Source organism: Bombus huntii, chromosome 6 (assembly GCF_024542735.1).
Source record: "Bombus huntii isolate Logan2020A chromosome 6, iyBomHunt1.1, whole genome shotgun sequence".
NCBI lineage: Eukaryota > Metazoa > Arthropoda > Insecta > Hymenoptera > Apidae > Bombus > Bombus huntii.
In genome coordinates this window covers 4,931,264-4,943,424 of record NC_066243.1, presented here as the reverse complement: position 1 = coordinate 4,943,424, position 12,161 = coordinate 4,931,264, and the positions used below count along the sequence as shown (strand labels likewise).

At 39.2% G+C, this 12,161-nt stretch overlaps 1 protein-coding gene across 1 annotated transcript in view; it reads right to left on the bottom strand.

Annotated features, from left to right (window-relative positions):
* Positions 1 to 536: 536 nt before the first annotated feature.
* LOC126866941 (vesicular acetylcholine transporter) overlaps positions 537 to 12,161 on the bottom strand; it is a 201,593-nt gene continuing 189,968 nt past the window's right edge. The window contains exons 12-13 of the mRNA XM_050620975.1: positions 3,025 to 3,225; positions 537 to 1,761 (exon numbers count right to left, since the gene is read on the bottom strand). Of these exons, the coding sequence (XP_050476932.1) occupies positions 1,552 to 1,761; positions 3,025 to 3,225 (411 nt within the window). The 3' untranslated portion in view covers positions 537 to 1,551. The remainder of the gene's footprint in view (positions 1,762 to 3,024; positions 3,226 to 12,161) is intronic.

Sequence of the window (12,161 nt, the reverse complement as noted above, 5' to 3'; positions counted from 1 at the left end):
GCACCGATAGTTTAACAATACAACTAATTATTAGAATTAGACCCCCTTTAATCGTGAATGCACGATTAAAACCAAGCGATAGGGAAATAACGAAACTTCGCTTTCGGTGGAAAGGAACTTCCAGCGCTCGGACATAAATGTTCGAGGATCTTCGTAACAGGACTAGAGTTTTACAATGACCGATCGATCTATATTGCCTACTACACGCAGCGACTACCGTTTAAACGTTTTCGTCTCGGTTTGTTCGGCTTTGGTCGTCAATTACCTGATAAACATTTGTACGCGTGTACCTACTTAACAACAGATGAGATTACAGTGTCCAGTGATTTGCGAAGAATTTTTTAAGTTTATTAACGATTAGATGATTAACGCAGTTTTCTTCTAGATATGTATATCGATAACTGTAATAACAAGTAAGATGAACGTGATGTTTCTATACATGTATTGCTCGTAATAGAAGGCTCCTTCGTACGGTAATTTATAATCTTTGTTAAAACAAATTGTGCCATTTGATGGAGAGTCTTTGCATATTGAAGTTTAATTCTGTAATATAATATATTAGAGAGAGAGAGAGAGAGAGAGAGAGAGAGAGAGAGAGAGAGAGAGGCAATTGTTTTAACTGTTTAAAAAATATTATAGTAACTTAAAATTAAGGCAACGAATCGTTTCTTACTTAAAATATTGTAATAAAATATTGTTACCTGTAAATATGTAATAATAATTGAGTCCACTTTGAAAAAAAAAGACATTTTACGTTACCCGTATTAAAGTTATCCCGACGATAAGAATTTTGTCGTTCTTTAATCCTTTAGTTTTTAATATAAAAATGTAAAACTGATATTAGTTGCACATTTTGTTACAAAGTTTCTGCAACTTTGATTTCCTCTCCTTTAAAGCTTGAAAAGTTTGACTTAATACACTCTGGCCCTGGGAACATGTATATCTTTTCTAATTTTAAAATAAAATTAAAACAGTTTCATTAAGATAACCATAGATTACTATTTTGTTACAAACAAACTACTATCTTTAATTATCAGAAAAATTATCGACAATATTATACGATACTTAAAAGAAGATATTAAATATCAAATATGTAAACTGGGAAGAATAGCGAGACAAAATTTCTTTCAAATGACACAATTTCTTTTGGTTATTTCTATTCGTATTTGCGTTATTATATCACGAACATGAATCGAGGGAACAATCAAATACAAAATTCACTATGATATGTAGAATTATTAGCTAAAATGCATTCATTGGAAATAGATTGTTCGAAATAGATATAGAAAGTTTTTGCATCGGTTCTGTTCTATTCCTATTCATGATTTTAAAGAGGAATCAAATCAGCGATATCTAGCAAATTGTGTGAGTTCTAATGCGAACAGTTCTCTTAAACGCTTACTATTCGTACTACGCTAAATACTTTCTCAGACGAGCTCGAGTATACTTCCTTTCGATATGATTTCGGACTCGCAACCGAGAAATGATCATTATTTCTATCTAGCATCTTAATACTTTGCTTTGGCGTGACTTTATCTCTTAGTCGCCAGTTTATCTCTGATTCGCTCTGTTTAACATGTCTGCCATGTCCCATAAGCTTTGCTTGAGCGTTTGAGCGAAACGTGTTGCGTTCGTCCTGCCATCGCTATGGAAAGCAGATACAGAAAATATGATGCCGTTGCTTCTCAGATTGTAAGCGCAACCGTAACCGTCTGGTACTACTGGACCGTAACCAATGATTGCATCGTTTTTCGAAGTTACCTGAAAATTGGATATTTCTTGTTAGTCGGTATTTAAAGTACGGGGAGATTAAAATAGGGATTATTAGAAATTAAATTATTAAGAAGATTATTAGAAAAAATAGAATTTAAGCAGAAATTCGATTGATCGATTTGTTTAATGTTTCGATGCTACAAGTAAATGTTAATCACTTCAATTGTAATTTACTAAGTACTAAAATTGTCAAATTGTAAAATCGTAAAATCATAATCTTTATGCAGTATGAGTCTGTAACCTGCAGTGTCATGGATAATTATAAACTCAACCTTATTTTTAGATTTTTCATAATATTAAAATGAGAAAACATTAAAATTGAGAAAATCGTTTATACAATTTCATATTATAATATAAAATAAAGCTGAAGATACAACAAGCAGAAATCTTCTTCTTTCGAAGTTTGGATGAAATGAATTTTACTCCTAGAATTGTGTTTGTTGCTGTGAAGAAATATGAAATATGTTAATTTTGTTACATTTTCATTCAATATTTAGTGGCTTTCCTTTTATTTTTTTAAAGCGGATTTTATTCTCTTTTAAGTTCAATATTTTCTATAGATAGTTTCTTTTGATCGTAAACTTTTCCAGAATTCTCCACAGGTTTTCGATTGAATTCAGATCTGCACTCAATGCTGACTAATAATTCTAATTATAAGTAATAATTCTATTCCGTAATCTTGAAACCACTTGTTTGTAGTGGCAGCTGTATGAATAGGAGCATTGTCTCGTTAAAAAAATGTTTTTTGCTTTCCATTTCAGTTATGTAAGGTAATAATTCACCATGTAACATGTCCTAATATCCTGTAGCGTTCAATCTACCTTTTACAAAAACAATTTCACTCAACCATTTCCAGGCATGATCAGTGGTGTCTTGAATATATTGAAGAGATAATGCAGAAAATGTGTTTGAGTCTATAATTATTCACAGCGCTGTATACCTAGTAATTTATCAGTTTGCTAACGTAATTAGCTAGCAAATTACTGTGCTCGGAGACTCTAATAAATTATTATATTAATAATCTCGTAATCAATTTGGACATAAAGATGTACAACTAATAATTTATGTAGTATGCAGAATCAATCTGATAGATAATGATGATGATGATGAAGTGCTACAGATCTGTTTGGTCATCGTGTATAATGACCTCGTGTGGACAACTTTGAGGTGTTGGAGAACGAAAGCCTACATGAAAGTGGCATACATGTGAGAGTTTCAAGTATCGATCAATCGTTGATCATCATTATTAACCTGTGACGTGGAAAGAGCAAAATGATTGACGATCTTATAAGCCTGATCAGTGAAAATATCCGGGATTGGCTCTCCAGCTTCTTGCGCGGCGTAACGGAGGCCCATTAAGTGGTTGTCGATTCCATAACCATTTATGTTGTCGTTCATTTCCTTAGTCTGTCGTTGTACCGCCAAATCAAACAGCTCCTTGATCCTCTCTTGCTGAAAAAGCCATTGCGAACGGACCATTTCAATGGTGAGCGAAAATAACATATACATATGTATATTCTATATTTATATATCTACACTTCTGTAGTAATTCATTAGAAATGTTAATATTAAAGAATTATTTGTACGCAGAAAATGGACATATTAAGTTCATGTTAATATATGTAAATGCATGCGTGTATATATATATATATATATATATATATATATATATATATATATATATATATAAGTACTTTCGTATACATGATGCCTCGCATTTTGTTGTACATATTCATTAATATTAATTACTAAGAAAAATTAATTTCGAAAATTTATTATACCTTTGAACGAATTTGATTCCTGCACAAAGGCAGCATGTACGTTAATATGCATCGTGTGTTATATGTCGTATATTATAGCGTCGTATATTATTCACTGATAAAAAATATTAATATATTTATATGTAACGCATATTTAATTGAAGCACGGTTGACAACGTACTGAATTTTTAAAGTGCTGTATTATAAAAGACAGAAAATGTGATTTGTTATGCTTTTTATCGGTGGTCTTCATATACTAACTCTGAGACGAACTATAGTTTTACTTTAGGTAAAGTTAGAAAATAAGAAAATGTTTAGGAAAATGTTTGTTTGAGCGTTTGTTGAGCGTGAATTTAAAAGGAAATATGTACAGTATAATCTCTCTTATTCGAATATCCTAATATCCAAACGCTGTATTATCTAAACATAGTATTTCTCAGTATTCCCTTCTTCATTTCTCTTCTTTCAAATATATACATATTTTATTAGTGTTCATATATAACGTACTCTATCCTAGATTCGATTGATTGAGTTTTGATTATAAGAATTTATTATGAAACTAATAGCGTTCTAACTATTGAAACAAACTACGACATAATTAAAAAACTCGAAAGTGGTGCAAGTGCAACAGAATTACCAAGAATACATAGTGTTGGGAAAGCCGCGATCACAGACATTAAAAAATAAAAATATCATATTGAAAATTATCCGATGCATATTCCTCTGATGCTGGCAATAGTAAAAAAGCCTTAAATATACTGAGGTAATGAAATAGTTTCATTGCGATAAAGACGATAATAATGGCGATTCTACACAAATGAAAGCAACAAACGAGCTCCAGATTTTCTGAAAGACATTGGTTTCTACAATTTGCTGTAGATTCGTTTCGTTCCACTGAACGTAGTCACTAATAGCTGTAGAAGGCGCGCGTGATCCTAAACACGCAATTAAAAAGAAAAGTAGCAAACGAAAGTGACGATGAAGAGGTGCCTTTTTGTAAAAGATTTCGATGATTCGCAGTACAAGAAGAGATTCTTCTGTATGCAGAATTATGTGATTCAGCAGTCAACAAGATATGGGATTCATAAATATTTAAAGAATCTGTCAATTAATCTTAATCTGTATTTGAATAAATGAAATTCCACATCGGGAAAATGATCGTTTCATTATCGGAAAATTTCATTATCCCAACAGTTTTGTCTCCTTATTAGTTCGGATAAGATAGGTTTTACTGTATTTCGATGATACTGACTTATAACTTATAAGAGCTTCGTCTCAAAATAATATGAGGAACCAATTTATACAAAAGAAAATCGTAGAGCTCCATTTAAGGAAAAGTGGAATTGTGTCGGTGCATTCTTCTTTATAACCTTTTCCTAACTATAACTTTTCGCTTCAACAAAACTACAGTCCGTCCCAGTTACTAAAATTATTTTGTATATAAACCATTACGATTTAATTAGTACTCGTTTGTTCTCCCATTGTCAACTGTTAATTTGACATTTGAGTACCTAGTATTTCTTTCGTGAAAATCATTGAAAACTAACTTGATCGGAAATGAAGTTATGCATATAAGAAGAAAATATTGTCTGGTTGTGGCTATATACGTACATAAATATTTTTAGGCGATCAACCACCCCATTTTCTGTTGTTAGTGCAAACTAGGAAACATTCTGTATACGGTACACGAAAACGAGTGTATCCACGGAAACGTATGGGCTCGTTAGTCGTTAGGGTAGAAAACTACACGCACGGAGGGAGTCAATTTCATTATCGTGCATTTTCGATGAACAGCCGAGTAATTGCGGGATAGAGGACGGCTGAAATAACATCGTGATAAACGAGAAACAACAGTCAGCTCGCCGTGCCATTTTCCAGACGAGGGTGAACCGCGGAAAGAAAGCAAACGGTAAACCCCCATGAAACTCGCCCGAGGCCACTCGAGAGACCAGGCAAACACTCCAACGGGAAAAAGAGCGAACACGGTCTAGTTTAATTGATTGCCTTTTTCTTCAAGAGTCTCCCTTCCTTTATTATTTCGTTATTTTTCCCATCTATATAGACTTGTCCACCGCTTGTCGTTTTTGTGGAATCGTATTTATAGTCTCGGTTCTTCTTTTCGGATTAATGCTGTGTACGTACACCTCTGTAGATGAGTATGAGAACTTGCGAAAAGTGAAAGAAACATGAAAAGCTCGAGTAATTTGGGTGAAACTGTGAAAAGACTGACTAGACTTCGATTTCGATGATTTTTGGTATATTGTAAAACTTAAGTTTTGTAAAACTTAAGTTAACTAAGATTTTGAGTTACCTTTTTCTATGCATATGTCGGAGATGAAAGGAAAGCCGAAGCCTTTCCTTGGAAATTTTGGGAACATCCTCTAGTACCTTAGCCTAGATTTTATTATAGTTGTAATTGCTTAAGATTTGTAATAAGCGAGATTGGGTTCGAGGTGACAATCGGTCGCTGAACGTAGCCACGGTCACGAGATGGATGTTTTATCTAACGGAGGTCTGGAGTGGTTGTATGTGTTTTCCGAGAAATGTGGTTGTGGCGGCATGCGGCCTCGAGAGCGGGCCTAGCCACGTGTGATGTTGCCTCGGAGGTGCCGATGCAATGGGACATACATTGTATTAGTAATCAAAACTCCAGGCAGAAACTGCCTAGCAACGGCGTTTGGAACTTTCTCGATGCTTCCAATGAGTGTGCCTAGCAACGGCGTTTGGAACCTTCTCGATGCTTCCAAACGGGTATAGAAAACAAAATGCAATCGTACAGGGAGAAAAATCTCCACGAGGCTGGCATTCTTGCGATTGCCTTGGAGAGTGATACATCGAGTATTTTCGACAATCGCATTTGCGTCTAAGTTAGTTTCGCTTAGTAAGGAGTTATCCCGGAGTTATCGTTTGAACTCAAACATTGCTAATAGTATTATTTAATTTAATTATTCGTAGATCGTATTATTCATTAGGCTTAGTGTTTGTTAGACTTATTATTAGTTGTACTTATTATTTGTTAAGCTTAGTGATAGACCTGTATATACGTGTAAATAAAATCTCGGCTTTGTGAAACGATGGCTAGTCCACATGAAGAGTCGTCGCGCGCCCAAAATTCGAATCGTGATCCGACATCAGAAGTGGGATTAGAACCGTTTAAAGTGCTACAAGAGCAAATGGTCCTTATGCGCGAGTTAATTCAGACGCTAGCGCACAAACCGGGGGAGCAAAGACCGAGTACGGAATCTAAGGATGCAACGTTACCACGTTTTGACCCCGAAGGCGCGGGCGCCGATCCATCCGCGTGGTGCTCTCATGCTGATCTGATTTTGAAAGACCACCCGATGCAAGATAGTGCGTTACTTTCCGCTCTAAATCGCGCCCTAAGGGGTTCTGCTGCGCATTGGCTTTCACAAATGGTGCGCGGTGGAAAGCTTACCTGGCCAACGTTTAAGGAACAATTTCTTTCGCGTTTTGGTGGCAGAGAGACAGCCGCTTCGGCGTTAATAAGGATATCCAGAGAACGACCGTCGGAGACTGAATCCCCGGGAGCTTACGGTAGTCGCCTCCGCTCCATGCTGCAGACGAAGTTGCAAGATCTAACGATGCCCGAAGTGATCAATGCCCTCGCCCTTTATATACTGAGTTCACAAGATCGACGCTTTCGGCGACTAACGCTCGCGAATAATATCAGGACGGAGGACCAATTTCATGATGAAATAAGGATTCTCCCTTACAACGATCAGCCGACATTTTCGCCAAGAAATTCACTAACGGAACCTGAAGCTAAACGAAGCAGGCTATCAGTTCCTCGGATTAAGTGCTACCGCTGTGGTGCTCACGGACATAGGAGAACGGAGTGTCGCCTGCAAACACAAACGGGGAAGGAGCAGGATATACGAAACCCGAAGGAAAAACGACCAGCCGCATCGTCGAAGGTGACCTGCTTCAAATGCCACGAGGAGGGACATATCGCGCCTAATTGCCCATCATCGCGGAAAAGAAACTACGATTCCATTGACGAACGCCGGATCGACTCCTGTGTAGTGGAAGCTCCGGCTGGTAGATTAAGCCATCTGGGTGAGTCGTATCCATTTTACTTTGATTCTGGGGCCGAGTGTTCGTTAATCAAAGAGTCCCTAGCCTCGAAATTTTCGGGTAAAAGAATAACCGATGTGGTAGTGATGCGGGGGATCGGGAATACTTGTATTAAGAGTACACTTCAGATTTTGTCCACTGTTTGTATTAACGGTCTTACATTGGAGATAGTTTTTCATGTCCTTGCTGACGATTACCTAAAATACGACATCATGATTGGTCGCGAGATTTTGAGCCAGGGATTCGACGTAAATATCACGCAAAATAGCCTCGTTATTTGTAAAACAAAGGTCGTTAACGCTTGTGGTAAAGTCGCGGAAGATGCGGTCAACATTAACGAGGTTGACACTGATGTGATCGGTAACGATAAAGATCGATTAATCTCTGTTCTCGAAAAATTTAAAGAATCATTCATTACGGGTTTCCCGCGTACTCGCGTCAGTACGGGCCAGTTGGAAATACGGCTAATTGATCCCAACGTCACCGTGCAGACAAGCCCTTACAGGCTTAGCGAGGAAGAGCGAAGAATAGTACGCGAGAGAATAGACGAATTAATTAAAGCACAAATTGTAAAACCTAGTAATTCGCCGTTCGCGAGCCCTATGATACTCGTGAAGAAGAAGGACGGCTCAGACAGATTGTGTGTAGACTTTCGAGCGCTGAATAAAAATACGGTCGCGGATCGGTATCCCTTACCCCTTATTGCTGACCAAATCGCGAGATTGCAGAGTGCGAGATACTTCATTAGCCTGGACATGGCTAGCGGATTTCACCAGATTCCCATTCATCCTAACTCGACGGAATATACTGCGTTCGTTACCCCCGACGGTCAATACGAATACGTGACGATGCCGTTTGGGTTGAAAAATGCACCAGCCGTTTTCCAGAGAACCATTTTCAAGGCCTTAGGCGACCTCGCTTATTCGTATGTTGTTGTTTATTTGGACGACGTTCTAATAATCGCTGACTCAATAGATCAAGCTCTAGAAAGGTTGCACACTGTACTAAACACTCTCGTAAACGCCGGATTTTCTTCCAATTTCGCTAAATGTTCTTTTCTGAAGACGTCGGTACTTTATTTGGAATATGTAATTCGTAACGGAGAAGTTCGTCCAAACCCGGGAAAGATACAAGCTTTGAATTCTTTACCTGCACCGTCGACCGTCACACAGCTTAGACAGTTCATAGGTTTGGCCTCTTACTTCCGAAAATTTATTCCTAAATTTTCACAAGTGATGAAACCCTTGTACGCACTCACTTCTAGTAACAAGCACATAACTTGGACGGACAGGCACGAAAAGATAAGACAACAGATAATTTCCTTTCTGACCGACGCGCCGGTGTTAATGATATTTGATCCCAATCGTCCCATAGAGCTACATACCGACGCTAGTTCGGAGGGGTATGGAGCTATTTTAATGCATAAAGTCGAAAAGGAAAACAGAGTCATCGAATATTATAGTAAAAGGACCAGTCCCGCGGAATCTAGGTATCATTCGTACGAACTGGAGACACTAGCAGTAGTAAGCGCCGTCAAGCATTTCCGACACTACTTACATGGACGGAAATTCTTAGTAATTACCGACTGTGATTCTTTGAAAGCCTCCAGCAACAAAGTAAACTTAAACGACCGGGTTTATAGGTGGTGGGCTTATTTGCAAACATTCGATTTTGACATCATGTATCGAGAGGGTAAACGAATGGCCCACGTAGATTTCTTTTCGCGAAACCCCGTAGTCTTGAATCGCCGTATGATAGACAAGGTCGCAGAGAAAGAGATTAATCTGGCCGAGATCTCCGAAGATTGGCTATTAGCGGAACAACGTCGCGATCCGCAAATCTCCGAAATCGTTAATAAATTGCAGAACGAAGAGCTCGCGGAAGATATCGCGAATACCTACGAACTGCGATCCGGTACACTTTACCGTAAAATACAACGAAAGGGCAGAACCCTTTGCTTACCCATTGTTCCGAGAGGTTTTAGATGGTCCGTCATCAACCATGTGCATCAGTCAATTATGCACTTAGGATGGGATAAAACGCTCGAGAAGCTCTATGAGTATTATTGGTTCGAGGGAATGGCGAAGTATGTTCGCAAATTAGTCGAGAACTGCCATGCTTGTAGAGTTTCGAAGGCTAGTTCAGGTAAAATACAGGCTGAACTGCATCCTATACCTAAGACCGGCATACCGTGGCATACGGTGCATATGGACATAACGGGCAAGCTGAGTGGCAAGAATGACTCGAAAGAGTATGTCGTCGTCTTGATCGATGCCTTTACGAAATTCGTGCACTTACATCACACACGCAAATTGGATTCGCTTAGCGTTATCAAGGCACTTAAGTCCGCCGTGTTTTTGTTCGGTAGTCCCTGTCGGATAATAGCAGATCAGGGTAGATGTTTCACGGGCCGGGAATTTCAAGAATTCTGTGCAAGCAAACAAATCAAAGTTCATTTGATCGCGACCGGTGCAAGTAAGTAAAAAATATGTTCACAACGGTAGAAACGACGGGGCGTTCATGACAAGACGCGATCGGGGAGATGCAATTGGCTTTGAATTGCACCATCAACCGCGTAACCAAATCGAGTCCTTTAGAGTTATTGATTGGTAGAGCAGCAAGACCGTATGACTTATTACTACCTGATAACATCGAGGAAAAAGAAATAGATATCTCCAGTGTAAGACAACAGGCAATAAAAGAGATGGAAACTAGTGCTAGGTATGACAAAGAGAGATTCGATAAAACCAAAGCTAAAGTAGTTAGGTTTAATCTCGGTGATTTAGTACTACGCCAAAATGAAGAAAGGAACCAGACAAAATTGGATCCAAAATTCAGGGGTCCGTTTGTGATATCGGAGGTCCTGGAAGGAGACCGATATACCTTGAAAACACTGAATGGGAAAAGGTCATACAAGTACAGTCATGACAGGTTAAGGAAAATGCCGGATAGTTGCATTCCTGCGGAGTTGGATGTCTGTTGTGATGACGAGAACAGTGACCATGGCGATGTGAGTACCCCGATCCCAGAGGATCGTAGAATTATATGAGCCCAGGTGCGGCCATGGGATGGAGTTCAGTGCGGTCAGGCACTGGAAGTGACGATGTCACGAAGCTGGGAGCCGGTTTAGTACCGACAGCGACAATGTCACGAGGTTGGAGCTGGTTTAGTACCGACAGCGACAATGTCACGAGGTTGGAGCTGGTCTAGTACCGACAGCGACAATGTCACGGATTTGGAGCTGGTCTAGTACCGACAGCGACGATGTCACGAAGCTGGAGCTGGTCTAGTACCGACAGTGACAATGTCACGAGGCTGGAGGCGGTCTAGTGCTGACAGCGATCGTGTTACGAAGCTGGTTATGTAACGAACTTTGAGAGTATGTACGATTCGAAGGATGAGACCCATTTGGGTGTGAAATCGAGAATGGTCCGTCATGTCATTACGACCCGACTGAAAGCACGCAGAATGCAACTGGCACTTTGAATGCTAATCACAATGATACTAATCTTGTTTCCTTTTGTTTTGTTGACGAAGGTACACCCGAGGACGTGTGATAGTCAGGATGGCCGTGTCGGAGATGAAAGGAAAGCCGAAGCCTTTCCTTGGAAATTTTGGGAACATCCTCTAGTACCTTAGCCTAGATTTTATTATAGTTGTAATTGCTTAAGATTTGTAATAAGCGAGATTGGGTTCGAGGTGACAATCGGTCGCTGAACGTAGCCACGGTCACGAGATGGATGTTTTATCTAACGGAGGTCTGGAGTGGTTGTATGTGTTTTCCGAGAAATGTGGTTGTGGCGGCATGCGGCCTCGAGAGCGGGCCTAGCCACGTGTGATGTTGCCTCGGAGGTGCCGATGCAATGGGACATACATTGTATTAGTAATCAAAACTCCAGGCAGAAACTGCCTAGCAACGGCGTTTGGAACTTTCTCGATGCTTCCAACGAGTGTGCCTAGCAACGGCGTTTGGAACCTTCTCGATGCTTCCAAACGGGTATAGAAAACAAAATGCAATCGTACAGGGAGAAAAATCTCCACGAGGCTGGCATTCTTGCGATTGCCTTGGAGAGTGATACATCGAGTATTTTCGACGATCGCATTTGCGTCTAAGTTAGTTTCGCTTAGTAAGGAGTTATCCCGGTGACCGTGGATTCGTTTGAACTCAAACATTGCTAATAGTATTATTTAATTTAATTATTCGTAGATCTATTATTCATTAGGCTTAGTGTTTGTTAGACTTATTATTAGTTGTACTTATTATTTGTTAAGCTTAGTGATAGACCTGTATATACGTGTAAATAAAATCTCGGCTTTGCGAAACGATGGCTAGTCCACATGAAGAGTCGTCGCGCGCCCAAAATTCGAATCGTGATCCGACACATATAAGGGCTGGACTTGCCTAGTTTCCGAAATATTTACAAAGAACTGCTGGTGGAAGAACTGAATTCTGCGTACAGTATGCGATTATTTCTATAAGTATCAAAAATAGGAAAAGATGTCTCGAATAAAAGTTGTATGATATCAAAGAGG